Genomic DNA, 19,053 nt, shown 5'->3' with positions numbered 1-19,053 from the left:
TTTACATGCACACAGGACTTTTTATTTTATTTTATTTTATTTTATGGACTTGAATCTAAAACAAGTCAGAGTAGTCATCTGCTACCCAGTTGTCATGCCTTTGCATGTTACGGTGCTGACACACCGGAGGCGGTTTGTACAAACTGCGTTGAGACAGGTCAGTAGACAACCAGAAGGCAAAGCATGCAGGTCCCACACGCTGACCAGTGAGCTCTTCCTACAGACCTACCTGACCCCTTCCTGAAGCTGAATGGTCACCTTATCTTTGAGAGTGAGACTTCATTAGGAGGTCTCCAGCTTCCACACAGAAGTGTCAGGGATGCCAGAGAGACAAGTGGGCAAACAAAATGCGCCATTCTGGCTCAAGCTCTTCATGTGCAACATGACAGAATGGGGAGGCATCAGGCAGAGTCCGCTGCTGGATGCCGGGTCTCAAGCGGCAGAACCATTCAGCACGTTCCAAACGGCAAGATGAAGACCTTTCAAAGCAAAGCCAAGAAGTGCATGTTGTAGTTTAAGCTGCCCAGAATGTAAGGTCTGGGTGTCGGGACTCCAAATCCACTGATGATAAGGGTCTTGGCACCAGTGGCTGTTTTGTCTGTAGGAACTCAGAGCAGCTATTCTGAGCTCCCAGCACCCTTCACAGGAGCCAAGGACTCCTAAGATGACAGGCACTTGACTCAGAACACCTGCTTCCCCCCCAACCCCTTCCCTGTACCACCCCTCTCCAGTTAAGATGCTCTGCCCACCACTCTCTCCGGCAAGTGTGGCACCTGCTCCTGGACAGCTGGTGGTGCCCTTGAGGGTGAGGCTGTATTTCCATGGTTTCCCCTATGTAGAAATTCCATCAAAGACCTGTCTTTTGAGGTTTTTTTTTACTTCTTTTCATATCTGGTATTCGAAAGTCTGCACATAAGGGATAAGGGAGGTGTCATTATTCATTTCATGTTAAGTGCTGAAGGAGATAAAAACAAAAAACAAAACAAAGCAAAAAACCTTGATTCTTTTTTTTTATTTAAGAAAGGATTCATTAACAAAACCATAGGGTTGGAGGGGTACAATTCCACACAATTCCCACCACCCAATCTCCATATCCCACCCCCTCCCCTGATAGCTTTCCCATTCTCTATCCCTCTGGGAGCATGGACCCAGGGTCATTGAGGGTTGCAGAAGGTCTGGCTTCTGTAATTGCTTCCCCGATGAACATGGACGTTGACTGGTCGGTCCATACTCCCAGTCTGCCTCTCTCTTTCCCTAGTAGGGTGTATCTCTGGGGAAGCTGAGCTCCAGGACACATTGGTGGGGTCTTCAATCCAGGGAAGCCTGGCCAGCATCCTGATGGCATCTGGAACCTGGTGATTGAAAAGAGAGTTAACATACGAAGCCAAACAAATTGTTGAGCAATCATGGACCCAAAGCTTGGAATAGTGGAGAGGAAGTGTTAGGGAGGTACTCACTGCAAACTCTAGTGTACTTCTGCTTTAAGGTATATATTTTGCAGTAGTTTATGGATACGTGTGAACATAAGCTCTCTCTCACAGAAACTGGTGTATATCTAGGTTTTGGGACTTTGTTAGAAAGTGAGCCACCTGAGATGAAATTAGAGTGTACTATAAAAGGAAAGGTCTCACCTGAGTAGTGAAGCTGAAGGGTTGTCATTCTACACGTGAAGTCTTTGGACACAGTCTGAGGTGATGCATGTTGAGGTGGCAATCGTTGCGTTGGTTAGGTTGTGATCGGCAGATGCAATATTATTTGGTATGGATGGGAGAGGCATATGGGAAAGTGGGCCCTATCAAAGTTTTTCAAAACACAAACTTAATCTTTTTAATATATAGGCTGTGTATTTGATATGCGGACTCTCTCAAAAGCCTAGACCAAGTAGATTAGAAGCATCCAATAGCACAGCTATATACAAGATACTGGATATTGTACAGCAAACCATAACAAAAGGACTTTTCAAAGTTAACCCAATTACCAAATAATGTGATGATAACATTAACTATTGACTGTCTTTTTGAACCCTAAGACAGCAGGAACCTCACATCTCCACTATAGAGCCCCTACTTCCCCCAGTCCTAAAACCTTGATTCTTGACCAGCAGCCATGGCAGAAATAGGGACAGGGGGCGGGGTGTGAATTGGATCAATGGCTCTGTTGGAAGCCTCTCAGGTCCTGTAAGATTGACCAGGAGTCAACTGCTAGTCTGTTAGTTGCTTCTGGGGAAAACAAAGCATGATAAACACAGGGACAGAGCACTCAGTGTGAAGTACAGCAGAGAAAACAAAGTTAGTTGTGCTTGAACATTTTGGCAGCCTCGGTGGTCTAAGACTTTGGAATGTTAAAAATGTTGTTTCTTTTTGATTTTTCAGGTTTGAAAGTTGTCAGCTCCAAATTACAAATACTCAAAAAGGCCATTTTTTTGAAGCAAGAGTCTCTCTCTAAAGGTAGGTAACCTGGGTACTCAAGTGGGTACCCTATAAGCTTTCTGTGGGTTTGATTATAAGAACTTTAATGTCAGCACTTAAATATGTATACCATCATCAGATATTCACAGACTGAATGAAGTGGGTTTTTTTTGATTCACTGGTGATGATTACACCCAACTACAGTCACTAAGCATTTGAGCATTGACATTTGTGTTTTTCATTCTTGACTCTCCAGGAAATTTTAGTTAAATGTATGTGATATTAATCATGAATACTCAAAAAAAAAAAAAAGGTAGGTAAAGTCAGGATGTCTTATTCCAAAATGTCCACTTAAATGTATCATTTGAGAAGTACATGCAATTCTTCATAATATTATAACATTTTCTTAGAGGGTCTTATTTTGACTATCAGAACACTTTCTCCTTCACAGTATACCAGCTGGGTGAAGGACTTCTTGGAGACAAAACAAAGATAAGAAAGTGACCTAGACATTGAGAAATAACTCCGACTATAGGGAGAAATCTCAAATATATTATTCAATGATCCTTATGAAATTGAGATGGAAATGAAGGCATCTTGCCTGCTTCTCTTTGCCATGTCACTGTGGCCCCTAGTCACAAAGGGCAAAGTTACTTTTATACTCAGCACTCAGGTAGCTAGACTTTACTTGGGAACTTGTCAAATACTGTGGTTACTTATCCTATTGTCTCAGTTAGTCTAATGCCCAGTGGTCAGAACTGGAATTGTGTGAGCGGTGAAGTCTAGTGTTGGATCATAACCCATATATATATGAACTCATACTAATATAAAGAGGTGGCTGAGTAAATAAATGGGGTAGATAAATTCTTACAGAAGCATAACTCAGTAAACACAGAAGGAATGAGGGAAACAGAAACTCTGCTATCAGCAAGTCACCACAATTGCTACAGGTCAGTCCCACTGGCAAATACTACCATTAGCAGGCAAAGTAGAAAATTAGCAGGGAGACAGCAGAAAATGCATGACCTCAAACTCTCTATCTTCAAATAGGTATTAATTACAAAGAGAAAAAGCATAGCTTTGCAGTGGAGAGTCCTGGAAAATACTAACTTAGCCACAGGGTCAAGGTTTAAGCCAACGAGAAGAAGACATGTTGCACTTATACCCCCCCACCCCCCACCCCCAGGAAGATGTCCTGGAAAGGAGATGGAAGGTCTTTGGTCTTGCTCCCAAATCCACAACCTCAACACCATCCCGAGAGAAGTCCAGACCAAGCGAAATAGGCAGGGCATCTGACTGGCTTTCTTCAGCATCTTCAGGGGGCATAAAAGACAAACATACACAGCTTTTTGTATATCAACTACATTTCAAGAAAACCACTTACAAATAGAAAAGGCTGGAATAGCCAAGACTGGGAGGAGACTGGGGAACCTTGCAACTGAGCGCAGTAAGCAACCGGGGCTTGGCTCCCAGAACTGAGGAAGGGCCTCTGGTGAGATCCAAATCACTTGTTTACAAGTTTGTGTCAAAGTCATTTTTTTAGATTGATCACTGGACTACGGTCGTAACTTGGCAACAGAAGGGAAGCTATGCAAAGGGAACATGGGAACTTTCTTTCCTGTCTTTGCAACTCTTCTGCAAGCCCCAAGTCTGATTCTCACAGACTAATAAAGTGAGTCTGTCTGTTTGCAACTCTTAGACCAGAAAAACCTAACTGGGTTGCTTTTCAAACAGCACTTTAAAAAATATATATATATAGTGATGTCTTTATTTCTAAGATGAGAGAGATGGATAAAGAGAACCAGAACATTCCTACATGCAATGCTAGGAATTGAACCTGAGACCCCATGCTTTCAAGTCCAAAGCTCTTGCCACTGTATGACTTACTGGGCTGTGGAGTTGTATTTCTGAATCCTGCCAAACACACTTCCATCTCAATTCCACCTCTAACAAAGTTTTACTTATTTATTTATTCATTCATTCATTCATTCATTTTTATGAAAGAGAGAGAATGAGACCAGAACACCACACTGAGGATTGAACCTGTGGCCTCAAGTCTGGAGAGACAGGGTCTAAGGTGAATGTTCACATCAAAATGGCGAAAGTGTTCAGAGCTCACTACTCACCCCTTGCTCCCTTCTCCCCTGTCTCCCTCACCAGAGGCCACATTGGAGTAAGACCTTAGACTTAGCTGTCTTTTATTTGAATATGGAAGATAGCAGCTGACATTGTTTCTAAGGAAAGTGTCTCAGGACATGGAGAAAGAGGAATTCAATTCTTAAACCAAAATCAGAATTAAGTTTGCTTCGAACCTGGGAAATAGGGTAATGGATCAAACATTGGATTCAAGCATGAGGTCTTGAGTTCTGCTTCTCTCTTCTCTCTCCCTCCTATATAAATAAATAAATAAATCTTTTTATTTTAAATGGTTATGCAAAAAGACTTTCATGCCCAGGACACCCAAAGCCTCTCATATCAATCCCCAGAACCACCATAAGCCAGAGCTGAGCAGTGGTCTGGTGAAAAAAATAAAAGTAAATAAATAAATAGTGGGCTGGGAAGATAGTATAATGGTATGCAAAAAGCCTTTCATGTCTGAGGCACCAAAGGTCCCAGGTTCTATCCCCAGCAATACCATAAGCCAGAGCTGAGCCGTGGTCTGGTAAAAAAAAAAAAAAATTAAATAAATAAATACATATCTATGGCCACTTAAACCCCAAAGGCCGGTCCCTTGGAAGACAAAGTAATGGGCAAATTAGTGCTTGCGGCCCCAGAAAATGAGCCCTTGGTCTGAATTCAAATATTTGGGTCTGAAAAGTGAGAGGCTAAGTATTAGGACTTCTCTTCTGAAGTAATTTGGTTGGCAATTCTCTCCTGTGTTCAACCAATCTAGAAAGCTGCGCTCTCTGGTCCCCTGGAAGAGCCAGCAGCCATCCCCAGAGGAACCACAGGCACAGACACAGACATGGACTGGTGGCTCCGGGAGCTGGTGGCGGGAGGGACAGAGAGCTCGCCATTGCTAGGGACATAGTTTCAGTCTGAGCAGATGAGAAGTTTCCAGAGACGGCGGGTGGGGAGGGCTGTGTAAGATTCCAGAGAGCTGTGCACATAGACAGGGCTTCAATGACAATGTTTCTGTTATGCATGTCTTACTACACTAAAAAAATAAATAAATAAAAATAAAAAGGAACTCTGAGAATTCTTGCATTTTACTTCTTTGTCAAGTAGTTCAGCTCTGAGGAGACCCTCTGATGGGTTGGGGCGGGGGGCATCTATCCCTGGGGATTCTTCTTTCCCATTCTGGAGAGGATTCCCATGCCGGCTGGCCGTGGAATGGAGGGGCCCCTGCACTTGTGAGTTGTGCAAATGGAGAGGAACTGGGGCACAGGAAGAAGGGGAGCTGGGGTGGTTGGGAGAATTGCTGCAGGGTTAATTTATAACTAAGGCAAATGATTCTATAAAAAGAAGAAAAGTCCCATAAGAATTATGTTAACTGATGGTCAGGGAGAGGGGGAAAAAAAGGTTTAGATAAAAGATATCTGAACTTGTTTGGTCCCAATGATTTTATGGTTGAGGAATTCAATTATAGGTGGACTTAGGTGGAGCCGATCTCGATTCTGTAAATTGCTCATAGGACACAACGATCTTTATCTCCCTCTGTATGTGCTTGCATGCAAAGTTCAGTCCTGCCCTCTGTAAATAAGCTCCCTGCCCAGCTGGACTGCTGCGTCTGAGCTTGGGGCTTCGGGACTGGAACACAGATAATGTTCACTTTCAAAATGGGAAAGTGACGGGGTCGAGCCTTTAGAAGTAAATGTAGAAACTAGGACACATTTCTTGGGGACTTTGGCCATCAGCTTGATTTGATTTTTCACTGATTTCCCATAAGATATGTTTTGCCACTGAAAAGCTGTGAAAAAAAATTTTTTTAAATTAAAAAAAAAACCACACTTAGTCACACGGAAATGACTGTTCTTCTACATACTGTCTTCCAGGCCTTGATAGCATATCTGCATTGTTATTGTTGTCATAGTTGTTTTTTAAAAAAGTTTTTTTAATTATTTATTTTCCCTTCTGTTACCCTTGTTGTTTTATTGTTATTGTAGTTATTATTGTTGTTGTTATTGATGTCGTTGTTGTCGGTCCTTGAGCTTCGCGCCACATGTGTTTAACCCGCTAAGCTACCGCTTGACCCCCGTCGCAGTTGTTTTTAGGTTACTAAAAGTGCGGTCTGGGTAGCTGTTAGACTTCTTCCTCTGTTAGGTCCTCTGCCTTTCCATTTGCTGCTCCCTGGTTTTCAGGTTTGTCATAGTCGCAACGACACCGTGGTCTGATCATGTGATTCACGGAGACACTGGGTTCTTCTGTCATGCAACTGCTGTTCGTTTTTTTTTTTTTTTTTTTTTTTGGCCTCAAGGGTTACTGCTGGGGCTCAGTGCCTGCACTATGAATCCACTACTCCTGGAGGCCATTTTTTCCCCCTTTTTGTTGCCCTTGCTGTTGTAGCCTTGTTGTGGTTATTATTGTTATTGTTGATGTCGTTTGTTGTTGGACAGGACAGAGAGAAATGGAGAGAGGAGGGGAAGACAGAGAGAGAGAGAGAGAGAGAAAGACAGACACCTGCAGACCTGCTTTACGGCTGCTTTACCTGCAGGTGGGGAGCCGGCTTGAACCGGGATCCTTACACTGGTCCTTGCGCTTTGCGCCACGTGTGCTTAACCTGCTGCGCTACCGCCAACTCCCGCTGTTCATTCTTTTACTGTGGAGCGCAGAGGGAATCTTCACACAATCACTTTGCTTCCTAAAGGGTTTTCTTTGGACACGTAGCCAGATGTTTCTCCATGAAAAGGCTGAAGCAACTATGTTGCCCTGTATTAGTAACTATTATTGTTAGGCTTCATGACGTTTCAGATTGCTGTGAGGGTATATTCAGAGCAAAGTGAGGAAAATGACTGGATTTGCTAAAACATACATTTAGATGATTTCTGCTCCTTCAGTGCCATGTCCTAGTGGAAGGGGCACCTTCACTGTCCTTCAGGTACCAGAATAACCAGATGGGGCTGGGGAGGGCACACTCGGGAGGTTGACAGTTTACAGTTTCACTTGGAAAGACCATTGAACTTAGTTGCAAGGAAGTTGTAGATTACTTTCTCAGGCGATGGCAAATTTCAATAAGTCGCTCAGTGTGCTGCCCATCCTCTGGTGGCCTCAGTGGCCTTTCTGTCCACTCGCTGCTGTCATCATGCAGGGATGAAAGTGCAGATGAGACCCGCCAGGGTCATGAATCCAAATCAGCACTTTAAAAAGATTTGTTTAAAGCAAACATTTTAAATTGGCCTCATGCCTGTTTGTGGGGAACTGAAGTCCGAGTAAAGACAGAATGAAAGAATTTTAAGATACAGAAATCTATGACTGAAATGTATTCTCATGAATAAGGGACTGTGTGAAGGTGTCTTTCATGTTCATTCTACGTTGTCATTTGGGGTGAAGTGTTAAAATTCAGGGCATGAGCAATGGCTATGTTTTTCTTTTCTTTTCTTTTCTTTTTGCCTCCAGGGTTATCGCTAGGGCTCAGTGCCAACACTACAAATACACTGCTTCTGATGGCCATTATTTTTCCATTGTTGTTGTTGCTGTTGCTGTTATTGTTGTTGTTAAATAGGACAAAGAGAAATTGGGAAAGGAGGGGAAGACAGAGAGGGGGAGGAAAAGATAGACACCTGCAGACCTGCCTCACTGCAGGTGAAGCAACCCCCCTGCAGGTGGGGATCCAGGGAACACAAACTGGGATCTTTACACTGGTTCTTGCTCTTTGCACCATGTTCACTTTACTGGGGGAACCACCACCCGGCCCTCATTTTTAATTTTTTACTGCAACACACGTTGGTGTATTTTAGCATGACAATATAATAATAATATAAGAGCAGTAGAAATCGTCTTCAAGAAAAATAATGTAGTTTTTTTATTTAAAATATTTTATTTTTTTATTTTCCCTTTTGTTGCCTTTGTTGTTTTTACTGTTGTTGTATTTATTATCGTTGTTGTTATTGATGTCGTTGTTGTTGGATAGAACAGGGAGAAATGGAGAGAGGAGGGGAAGACAGAGAGGGGGAGAGAAAGACAGACACCTGAAGACCTGCTTCACCACTTGTGAAGTGACTCCCCTACAGGTGGGAGCTAGGGGCTCGAACCGGGATTCTTACGCCGGTCTTTGTGCTTTGCGCCACATGCGCTTAACCCTCTGCACCACTGCCTGACTCCCAAAATAATGTAATCTTTACCACACATCGAAGCTCTTTTAGTTTCAACAAGTTGCCTTCCCATCCTAGTACATTTACATGCACATTTCATAAGTCTCCCTAGTATTTGCTAACATAGATGCATTCCTTGGGCCTTGACGTTTATAAAGTTAAGGGTTGTGATAAATGACTTATGAATTTTCTTTTTATGAAAAAGTGGTGTTTTAAAACCTAGCCTTGAATAAACTACATGGTTTTTTAAAAACTATGGACAGCAATGATGGTAGGTCCTAGCCGTATATGAGGGTCACAGTTGCACACTGTAGATGGTTGATTCCCAGACGACGTCAGGTATGTTGAGAAAGGTCTGATTATAGATGAGATAGTTAATGTCTAACAATTAAGCCTGAACAAACATACCCATGATATAGAGACTGTGAATTAATATCGGTAGTTTGCTAGACTGCAGAGTGTGTAACGGGGAAGGGATTTGATTACTTGAGATTCTTGGGTGATAATCTCAATAAGACAATGCTCTCCCATGGTATTGTTAATCAGAGTGCCTAGGCAAGTGTGTCTAATAAAAGAAGATACAAAATCGCTTTTGCCCACCTCTTGATTTTAGTGTATAGCCTACGCTTTCACTCTCATACAGTTTCCAGACCTTCTAGTACTTTCTTCATCCTAACGGCTCCACTTGACAGCACAGTGTTCACTGCCAAGACGTACGGACGAGGACCGTCTGTGCAGGGTCAGAAACACGTGCTGTGGGAGACACAGGAAGACACAGCCGGGCCAGAGGACTCACCTGGGGTGGATGCGTAAGGGTTCAGCTTCTCGGAGCATTACTGTTTCTTCATACCTGCTGACATCTCTGGTTGTGTGCTTTTTAATCGATGAAGTTTTAGCTCATATAAAAGGGAGGTGGGGAAATACATCTATTCATTACTCTCCCTTCCATGATTTTGCTTTCCTTTAAAACAAGCAAACAAAAATGGCCAGAAGCAAGACTGGGTGGTGATTAGAATGCATATACATATACTGAAATATAAAATTTAAACTTATATGCACTGTTATAAACCAATGGCACCTCTTTTTTTGTTTGTTTGTTTTTAAGTGCCAATAATAAATTCTAAAGCCTAGTGACCACATCTCTGAATCTTCGGACACATCCACCAATTCACTAGGTACAAGGAATGTATATAAACAGGATCATGATCTCAGTCGTTTACAGTCCTTATAACAAAGTGAGGCAAATTTGATTTCTTTCATATATTATATTATTCTAGGCTTTTTTTTCCCCTCAGACTCATGAACTTCTTGTTCTTGAGTCCAGATCTTGTGATCTGAAATGATTTAAATTATTAAAGGTTTGATATTTTTAACCTTTTATACTCCCAGTAGACAGGACAAAGGAAATCTGGTGACGTAAGCATCTCTAATAATCTTTAAAAGTCATAAGACTTGGTAGCGGGGACAAGAAACAATTAAATAGAAATTTCTGGGAAATACCGTAATGGTGTGACTTTTGTTTTCTTTTGTTGGAGAGCCACATGGCTTTCCTCTCAAAGCCCAGTAGCACACAGCGCGAGCTCAGTTTCATCGGCATCACTGAAATGTATGTTTCCCTGGGTTTGACTCAGTATCATTTGTGATTGCTCTGTTTCTTATCTGTGAAGGAAGTACAGCAGCTCCCACTAGGGAAATACAATGTTAAGTCAATCCTAAAATAAGAAATCTAAGGGAAAGGTCATATCCTAATAACTTGTGCAAATCTAAATTCCCAGAGAGCTTTGAGCTGATTTGGTAGGAGAAACATATCAACAATGTGGTGTTGAAGTTCTTCCAGGTCATGTGGAAGACGGAGAGCACATGTGTGAGCAGGAGGAAATCGCTGGAACAGTAGCACAACTGACAAGACCTCACTTACTTTTTAGCCATGGCTTAGGCAGCGTCGGAGAAATCAAGCATGACTAATAGCTTAGGGTAGATTTTGCTCCTTTCACTGAAAATGTAAGCTGTATTGCTCAAGGGTTACTATCGTAGTTACACACAAACAGTCAAGATGCCTTTTCTGACTAGTGCAGAGATATTCAGCAGTCACTGTGCGACCAGCCCTGGTTTCTAGTTACACCTGATGTAATTCCAGAGGAGGCTGATGCCGTGGACTACAGGGCGTGGCAATCTCTCAACAACTCTGGACCTCAGTTTCCTTACCTGTGAAGTGGAGGATGCTTGCTGTCAGAATTCAGTCAGACCACATATATAAAAGACTGAGAGAAAATACATATAGCACTCGCTACATTTCAGTTATTGCTTGAAGATTACCTTTTTTAAAATCCTTTCCAAATGAATAAATCAAAGTAAACAAGCAAAAAGCCTTTGGTGTACCCATACCACACTCCACTCACCAACCAAATCCAAGTCTTCCTTTGTGGGGCTGGGATGCTGCTGGAGTGCCCTCCAGCTGACTTAGAACTTGGGATGAGCACATTCAGCCATCAGGAGCAGCTGTCTCCTGCCAGGGTCATCTTCTCTAAGGAAGTGTTGTTGGAAATGTGGCACTGGACTGAGCAATTGCTTATTCGCTCACTTCTTTTTTAGATGTTTTATTATCTTTACTTATTATTGGGCAGAGACGGTGAGAAACTGAGAGGGAAGGTGTTGGTATGTTCCCTTCCCCCCGACCTCTGAGAAGAATTGGTTTGCCCCTTGCTAGTTTCCCGCCGCTTTCTCCCCGCCCCCTATGCTAAGGATGGGCAGAGTCCCAGCAGCAGCGGAGAGAGGATGATGGAGAAAAGCACATGGTGTGGTGATTTGCCCGTTCGTGAATAAAGATATACAGCTTCTCAGCCCAGCCGTGTGTCCCCGAGTCTCTGTTACCCACCCGCCCGTGAAGCCAGCTTGGTTAAAACAACAGGAAGGAGAAGACAGAGAGGGAGAGAGACAGAGAGACACCTGCAGCCCTGCTTCACCACTTGCAGAGCTTTCCCCCTGCAGGTGAGGACTGGGAGCTCGAACCCGGGTCCTCGCGCATTGTAATGTGCACTCAACCAGGTGCGCCACCGCCCAGCCCTGCTCATTTCTTTCCTTATTGACTGACTGCTTTAGAGACATGTGCGTTTTCCTTTCTCCAATCTCTTATAAACAAAAGCGGAATTGAATGTGGCTCGGTCTGTTTGTTTTGCTCTTTTTAGCCCCTTGCTCTTTGTTTCCTTAATGGTGAGGGTGCTTTTCAGTGGTTTCAGTATATACAGGGTGGTACCTGGCATCCTTGCCTACCTGCTAGGACCCAAGTGCCCCCTAAATCACTTGGTGAAATTCACTGGATATTTCTGTGTTGACTTTGTTTTTAACCCCACAATGCTGTACTGTTACACAACAAGAAATAATACCCAGCAATTCGCTCAGAGATGATCTGTGCCATGGTTCCATGTTCAGAGAATCTCTGCAAGTATTTCATAGAGTCGAATGTTATTTACACGCCTTAGACGTCTTTGTTCAGGAGAAGGACTAGACTCCTTCATTGCCTTTTACTTACTTTTGATTTTTCTAAATTTTTTATTTGATAAGAAAGAGAACATAAGAAGGCAGAGGGAGATAGAGGAGGACAGAGACAGAAATAGAGAGACACTGCAGTCCTGCTTTCCTTTTTCCTGCAAGAGGGGGCTGAGGGCTTAAACCCAGGTCCTTCCACACCTGATTGCACGTTCGACCTGGTGCACCCCTGCCCAGTCCTCCATCCTTTTATTTCATGCACAGACATGGAAAAACTGAGACTAGAAGTTTCTCTTTTTTTTTTCTTCCCTTTTGTTGCCCTTGTTATTTTATCATTGTTGTAGTTATTATTGTTGTTATTGATGATGTTGTTGTTGGACAGGACAGAGAGAAATAGAGGAGGGGAAGACAGAGAGGGGGAGAGAAAGATAGACATCTGCAGACCTGCTTCACTGCAAAGCAGGTCTGCAGATGTCTGTGAAGCGACTCCCCTGCAGGTGGGGAGCCAGTGACTCGAACTGGGATCCTTACACCAGTCCTTGCTCTTCGCACCATGTGCGCTTAACCCACTGCGCTGCTGCCCGTCCCCCGACTAGAAGTTTCTGTCTGCACACAACCACGGTCACCAGTGAAGTGCTCGTTGGGATAATCATACTTTGAAAATGCCTCTGCTCCCAATGGCAGGAACTAGCTTCTCTAAGTACTCATCCTTTTAAGGACTGACCAGCCTGGCGTGTGTGGTGGCTGGAATGTGGTGGAGCAGCCTATCCCCCAAGTGACACCTGAAAGTCAGTTACGTCAGTGCTGCCAACTGGTGTCCTCCACATGTGAAGGAGCCATCTGTGTCCATTAGACTCTGGAATCAAAGTGGTAGCAAAAGCAAGTAGAGTCTGAGAAGAAAATCTTGACTCAGTCAAGTGTTACTGCATTGCGGCATCTTCAAGGCTTCAGGTGTGTCACTGGAAATGAAAATGTGTCCCCTTGAGTCTGATTTACAATTGTCTCAGCCTCTCAACTCATGGCATCTCCCTTTCCCTTGGGTTACACTTACTAGTCATATCACCCCAAATGTTACTGATGTTCCAGTTAGTCCGTATATTTTCTCTGTATACCACATGGCGGGGAAGTCATGTACTGCTGGTCTTTCTCGGTCTGACTTGTTTTCCTTAGCAGTAGACCATCCAGCTTCATTCATGCTGCTGTAAATGGAGGGACTTCTTCTTTATGGCTGAATACTATTCCATTGTGTACACGCACCACATCTCCCTTGTCCATTGTGTACACGCACCACATCTCCCTTGTCCATTTATGACCTGCTGTTGAGGAATGAATTCTTCCTGTCCCACTCCACCTCCCCACAAGCCAAATATTGCTGGAGGAAGTATCTGTACAGGACCCTTCTGACTGGCACTACTGTTTATGTTTTCTTTCTTTATTATTATATTTATTTATTGAATAGAGACAGAGAGAAATTGAGAGGGTATGGAGAGACAGAGAGGGAGAGAGAGAGACACCTGCAGCCCTGCTTCACCACTCACAAAGCTTTGCCCTGCAGGTGGGGACTGGGGGCTCAAACCCGGGTCCTTGCACACTGTAATGTGTGCTCAACCAGGTGCCCCCACTCGGCCCCTGTGCATTTGTTTTGCAATTATTCCTTGCCCATTTATGCCGGGGTTCCCTGAAGTCTTCATCTGAGCTGTTGCAAACTGCCTCTCTGACTCAAGATCCTCAATTCCCATCTGTCTCCCAGTTTGACCATCACCTTTCCAGAATATATGCCACCCTCCTTCTTTTCGGGGAGGTGGTGGGTCTCAGCCTTCCCACCTTGCCTGTCGCCACATCTGCCAGGTTCAACCACAGCCCTCAGTGCTCCTGTCCCCAAGCTGGAATCCTGACTGCAGTGTGCTCGTCATAGCTGCCTCAGGGACTGTCTTCTGGGTTCCCTAGCAAACATTGTGCAAATAGCCAAGCCACAGTATAATTGAACGTACACTGCCCAGCTAAATTTTCATTTCTACTCCCTAAAGCAGTATTAGCAGAGATATTGACTGAAGATTATTTTAAACATACCAATGGAGGCCCCGGGCGGTGGCGCACCTGGTTAAGTGCCCATATTACCAAACCCCTAGCTCCCACCTGCTGAAGGTCAGCTTCGCAAGTGGTGAAGCAGGTGGGCAGGTGTCTCTCTTTCTCTCCCGCTAACTCCCCACCCTCTTCTCAATTTCTCTCTGTCCTATCTAATAAAAATTAGAAAAAAGAGAAGAGAAAAAAAAAGGGAAGAAAAAAATGGCCATTGGGAGCCGTGGATTTGTAGTGCCAGCACCAAGCCCCAGCAGTGACCATGGAGGAAAAAAAAAAAAAAACAACCTTACCAACTAGAGATATGAGGGCTGGGGAGGCAGCATAATGGTTATGCAAAAGGCTTTCACACCTGAAGCTCCAAAGTCCCAAATTCAATCCCCAGCCCCACCATAAACCAGAGCTAAGTAGGGCTCTGGTCATTCTCTCTGTGTGTATCTTTCTCTCTGTGTCTCTTTCATTCAAAATAAGTAAATAAAATATTTTTTTAAAAAAGGGATACGAAGCATGGTGACACACTGGATTATCTGAAGAAAAAGAAATTTCCATGGGTAATGTGAATTTGCAGTTTTCTAGACGCGTCAGATAGTGAAGAGGAATTCATAAAAGCACACAGGTGCCTGCTTTTCACCTGTTTTACTTGGGGATCAGGAATATTCAGTTCACAGACTAGTCAGAGCTTCTCAGCTTTCTCTAGCTATTGAAGCAGGCCATCTGAGTAAATGGTTTTACAGTAGTCATTTCTGCTGAGATGTTTTAAAGTATATTTTTGTTATTATTTTAAAAATGTCAATTTTATTTTTCTTATTTTTTTATCTTTATTTATTGAATATAAACAGCCAGAAATTGAGAGGGGGGAGAGAGGTAGAGAGGGAAAAATAAAGAGACACCTGCAGCCCTGCTTCACTACTCCTGTAGCTTTCCCCCCTGCAGGTGGAAGGAGGGCTTGAACCTGGGTCCTTGCACATTGCAATATGTGTGCTCAATCAGGTGTGCCACTGCCTGACCTCCAAGATTTTTTTTTCCTTCTCATTTGACTGTATTGTTTATTAAAGACGTATCTATTGAGCTATTTTGGTCTATTCAGCACTACACCAGACAGAGCCGAACTGTGACAGAGACCTCACTCACAGACTTGTTTCAGAGACAATGCCCCACCACACACACTCCAGGAAAGAACTGAACACCAGAGCCAGAGAGAGGTCAGTCAGAAAAGAAACATAGAAGTTCGTGGAAGAGGAGCACACATGCAAAGCTGTTGGTCAGCAGTTGTTTCATAAGCTACTGGTGTGTGAGCTGGACCCTTAAAGAAAAGGGTCTGGGCCCAAAAGAAGGAAGAAGTCAAATTGTTCAGTGTGCGGTTCTCTGAGGAAAGAATTCTGAGATACTGCTGGGCAGGCCTTACTCTCCACACTGCAGGAGGCTCACTCTGGAGAGGCAGGGCTACGTCTGGCAGGATGCACAACTTGGAACTTGCTCAAGGAGGCTTTGGGGAACTAGAAGATTTGGGAATAGGGAAATGGCTTGACCAAAGTTCTGCTGGCAAGGGACAAAGTGAAAGAAGATATTTTGGTAACTTACAAGAATTGGTGACAGCATGAAGTCAGGTTGGACTAGACAAATTGATCTCTAAGAACGCAGAACTTAATTTTCTGAGCCTTGTGAAGTGAGGAGGTGAAGCTCTCCAAGCTGAAAGGGGGCAGCTCTCTTCAGGATGAGAGGAACTTGCAGAGCCACTGAGATTAGAGGGGCTAAGGAAATGTTCAGAATGTAGACATAAGCAAAAATTCAAAGGCAACCCCTCCCCTTACCAACAAGTATTAAAAATGTCTGAACTGGTTATTTGTGTAATGTTCCTAGAGGCAAAAGCTAACTCCTGTTCTCCAATATTTATTATATAAATGACTGTTGAATTACAAAACTAGTTGTCACCATATTCATAGAATATCCTTCCTGGGGAGTCGGGCGGTAGCGCAGCGGGTTAAGAGCGCATGGCGCAAAGTGCAAGGACTGATGTAAGGATCCTGGTTCGAGCCCCTAGCTCCCCACCTGCAGGGGAGTCACTTCACAAGCGGTGAAGCAGGTCTGCAGGTGTCTATCTTTCTCTCCCCCTCTCTGTCTTCCCCTCCTCTCTCCATCTCTGTCCTATCCAACAACAATGACATCAATAACAACAACAATAATAATAACTACAACAATAAAACAATAAGGGCAACAAGAAGAGAATAAATAAATAAATATTTTTAAAAATAATATCCTTTCTTTTCTTTTCTTTTTCTTTCTTCTCTCTCTCTCTCTCTCATCTCTCTGTTTCTCTTTTAATTTCTCTTTGACCTCTCTTTCTCCATTATGGCAGTGATGCTAACTAACAATGTCCCTCTTGAGCACAGCTTTGTCTTTTGATCACCTTAACCATGTTTTTGTCATCGGATTGCTTTGTGGATATATTTGATAAAGGGAACTTGATCTCAAAGGAGTCTTAGGATTTTTCAAAAGTATCTTTTGTAGTAACTTAAAAACGAATCAGTACCCTAATTTTCTGTCTCATTTTAAATATTACCTCAAAGACTTTCCAAGACAAGCAATGACAACAAAATAGAATTGTGTTTTTGCCTTATGGAGAAGAAATGATTTGAAAAAAATGCCTACTAAAAAATCTATTTCTGTGGTCCGGGAGGTGGCTTTGGACTCTCAAGCATGAGGTCCCGAGTTTGATCCCTGGCAGCACATGTGCCAGAGTGATGTCTGGTTCTTTCTCTCTCCTCCTATCTTTCTCATAAATAAATAAAATCTTTTTAAAAGTCTATTTCTAAGGAAATCTAATGATGCTGGTGAGAGAAAGAGAGGGAGGGAGAGGGAGAGAGAGAGATAGAGAGAGAGAGAAGCCACACAAAGTCAGCCCAAATTTAGTAACACTTCCCAGCTTAGACACATGACTTCAGTTGTCTCTGGGCTTAGAAAAGATTACAAAATGTCATACAATGTGCCTTACTTCCTTATGGTCCCAACTACCACCCCCTCACTTCCAAATATGGTAGGCGGAGTTGTAAAAAAAAAAAAATCCCACTAGCATGACAATAGTTTATTACACTTTTAGTTAGAAGGATGCTGCCAAAACCCAGCTGGGAACTGGAGGAAGTGGATTGTCCTTTGAGCTGTCCCGTGATCTGTGATCCGGCGTGACTCTGCACACCACTCCAGCAGGCAACGAGTGGGCACTTTCCTGCTGGGTCTGGAGAGAAAGTGACAGCTATACCCAGATCAGGAGCCACCTCTGGCTAATGTCCACCAAGGAAAAGTGACTGCGGGCGTTGTTTTCCATATACGCAGTTTTATCTACTTTATCCAACATTCCAGAAAGTTAACAATTTGCCTTACTACTATTCCAGAGGGTACGAAGGAACTGAAAGCTGAGTGGGCATTGCTCTGTGACCCTGAGGCTGGTCTCTGATGACTGAGCTTTAAGCTTGAAGATGATCATGGCTTTCCTTGCTTGGGAGGAGAGAGAGTATTTGCAGGCTCTAATCAATCATTCTTTGCTTCACAAACAAGTACCCTGAACAAGGAGTGCTTGTTGAGGGTGCACAGTGATCCAGGGCTTGGAGCCAGAGTAGCAGGTACGCTACAGACCAGTCATCCTGACAGAGTATGAGCTGACAGGAAGAGCATTTTTGATTTCTCGCTCAAAGTTTGTTAAACAACCAGTGTTTATTTACTGCTTTAAATATATACTCTTGGAATGTAGAATGACAGTTTTTCTCTGAAGTACATTCAGGCCGTTGCAAAAATGTTATCTTGGGGGGGGGGGCTGCGCAGTTGCACAGCCAACAGAGCACACATGTTACTGTGCCCTAGGACCCTGGTTCAAGTCCTCTGTCCCCACCTTCAAGAGGAGAAGATTTGCAAGCTGTGGAGCAGAACTGCCGGTGTCCCTCTTTCTCTCCTCCTCCTCCTCCTCCTCCTCCTTCTCCCCCCCCTCTTTAATTTTATTCATTTTTATTATTGGATAGACAGAAATTGGGAAGAGGGAGGAGATAGGGAGAGAGACCAAGAGACACCTGCAGCTCTGCTTCCCCACCCATGAAGCTTTTTTCCCTGCAGGTGGAAACCAGGGGCTTGAACCCAGGTCCTTGTGCACTGTAATGTGTGTGCTTAGTCAGGTGCGCCACCGCCTGTCCCTTTCTCCTCCTCTCTTTCCATTTCTCTCAGTCTCTCTAAGAAGGAAAATAATGGCTATCAGGAGCAGTGGAGTCATTATACAGGCACCAAGCCTCAGTGATAACCCTGGGGGCACACAAAAAGAAAAAGATGAAGAAGAAGAAATCTGGAGGTTTTAACCCAATTTCCTTCTCTCCCCTGTGGACTGCTGTTGCTTTATGACCACAGGCAGTGAGGCTTCGCTGCTCCAGCCTCCCTGGGACTGCTGGGAAAGTTTCTTCCATCTGTAAGCCAGGAAAGTTTCTATCACCTATAAGCCAGCAGTCTGGGCGGGGTCTTGGCAGGTGAGGCCTCCACCAGGAAATAAGCATTTAGTCTATATTGCGAGAGCCTGGCCTCCAGGCATCTGGTCAGAAGTCTCAGAAGGAGAATACGGGAGGTAAGGGATAATGAATAGATGTGCCCTCTCTCCATTTAGGGAGCTCAGTCCAGGCAGCTTGAGAAAACCATGACACCTTCTACTTGTCGGGCAAGTTTTTGAAAGAGATGGAGCTTGGCCAGTGATGGGCAAAGCGGTGGAGACCATCACAGAGGGCAGAAGCTGAGGGCTCAGCAGCTTCTAGCAGAATCTCTCCAGCTGCAAAGCTGAGCAAAGACATCGGACAAGTTGA

At 43.8% G+C, this 19,053-nt stretch overlaps 1 protein-coding gene across 4 annotated transcripts in view; it reads left to right on the top strand.

Moving 5' to 3' along the window:
- The window catches only part of PPARG (peroxisome proliferator activated receptor gamma), a 144,641-nt gene that overhangs the window by 24,608 nt on the left and 100,980 nt on the right, over positions 1-19,053 (top strand). For all 4 annotated transcript variants that reach the window (XM_060180712.1, XM_007517091.3, XM_060180711.1 and 1 more), the window contains exon 2: positions 2,373-2,447. In XM_060180712.1, the coding sequence (XP_060036695.1) occupies positions 2,373-2,447 (75 nt within the window). The remainder of the gene's footprint in view (positions 1-2,372; positions 2,448-19,053) is intronic.

This window comes from Erinaceus europaeus, chromosome 21 (genome assembly GCF_950295315.1).
Source record: "Erinaceus europaeus chromosome 21, mEriEur2.1, whole genome shotgun sequence".
Classification (NCBI taxonomy): Eukaryota; Metazoa; Chordata; class Mammalia; order Eulipotyphla; family Erinaceidae; genus Erinaceus; species Erinaceus europaeus.
The sequence above is the reverse complement of the archived record's forward strand: the minus strand, read 5'-3'. Positions and strand labels throughout refer to the sequence as shown.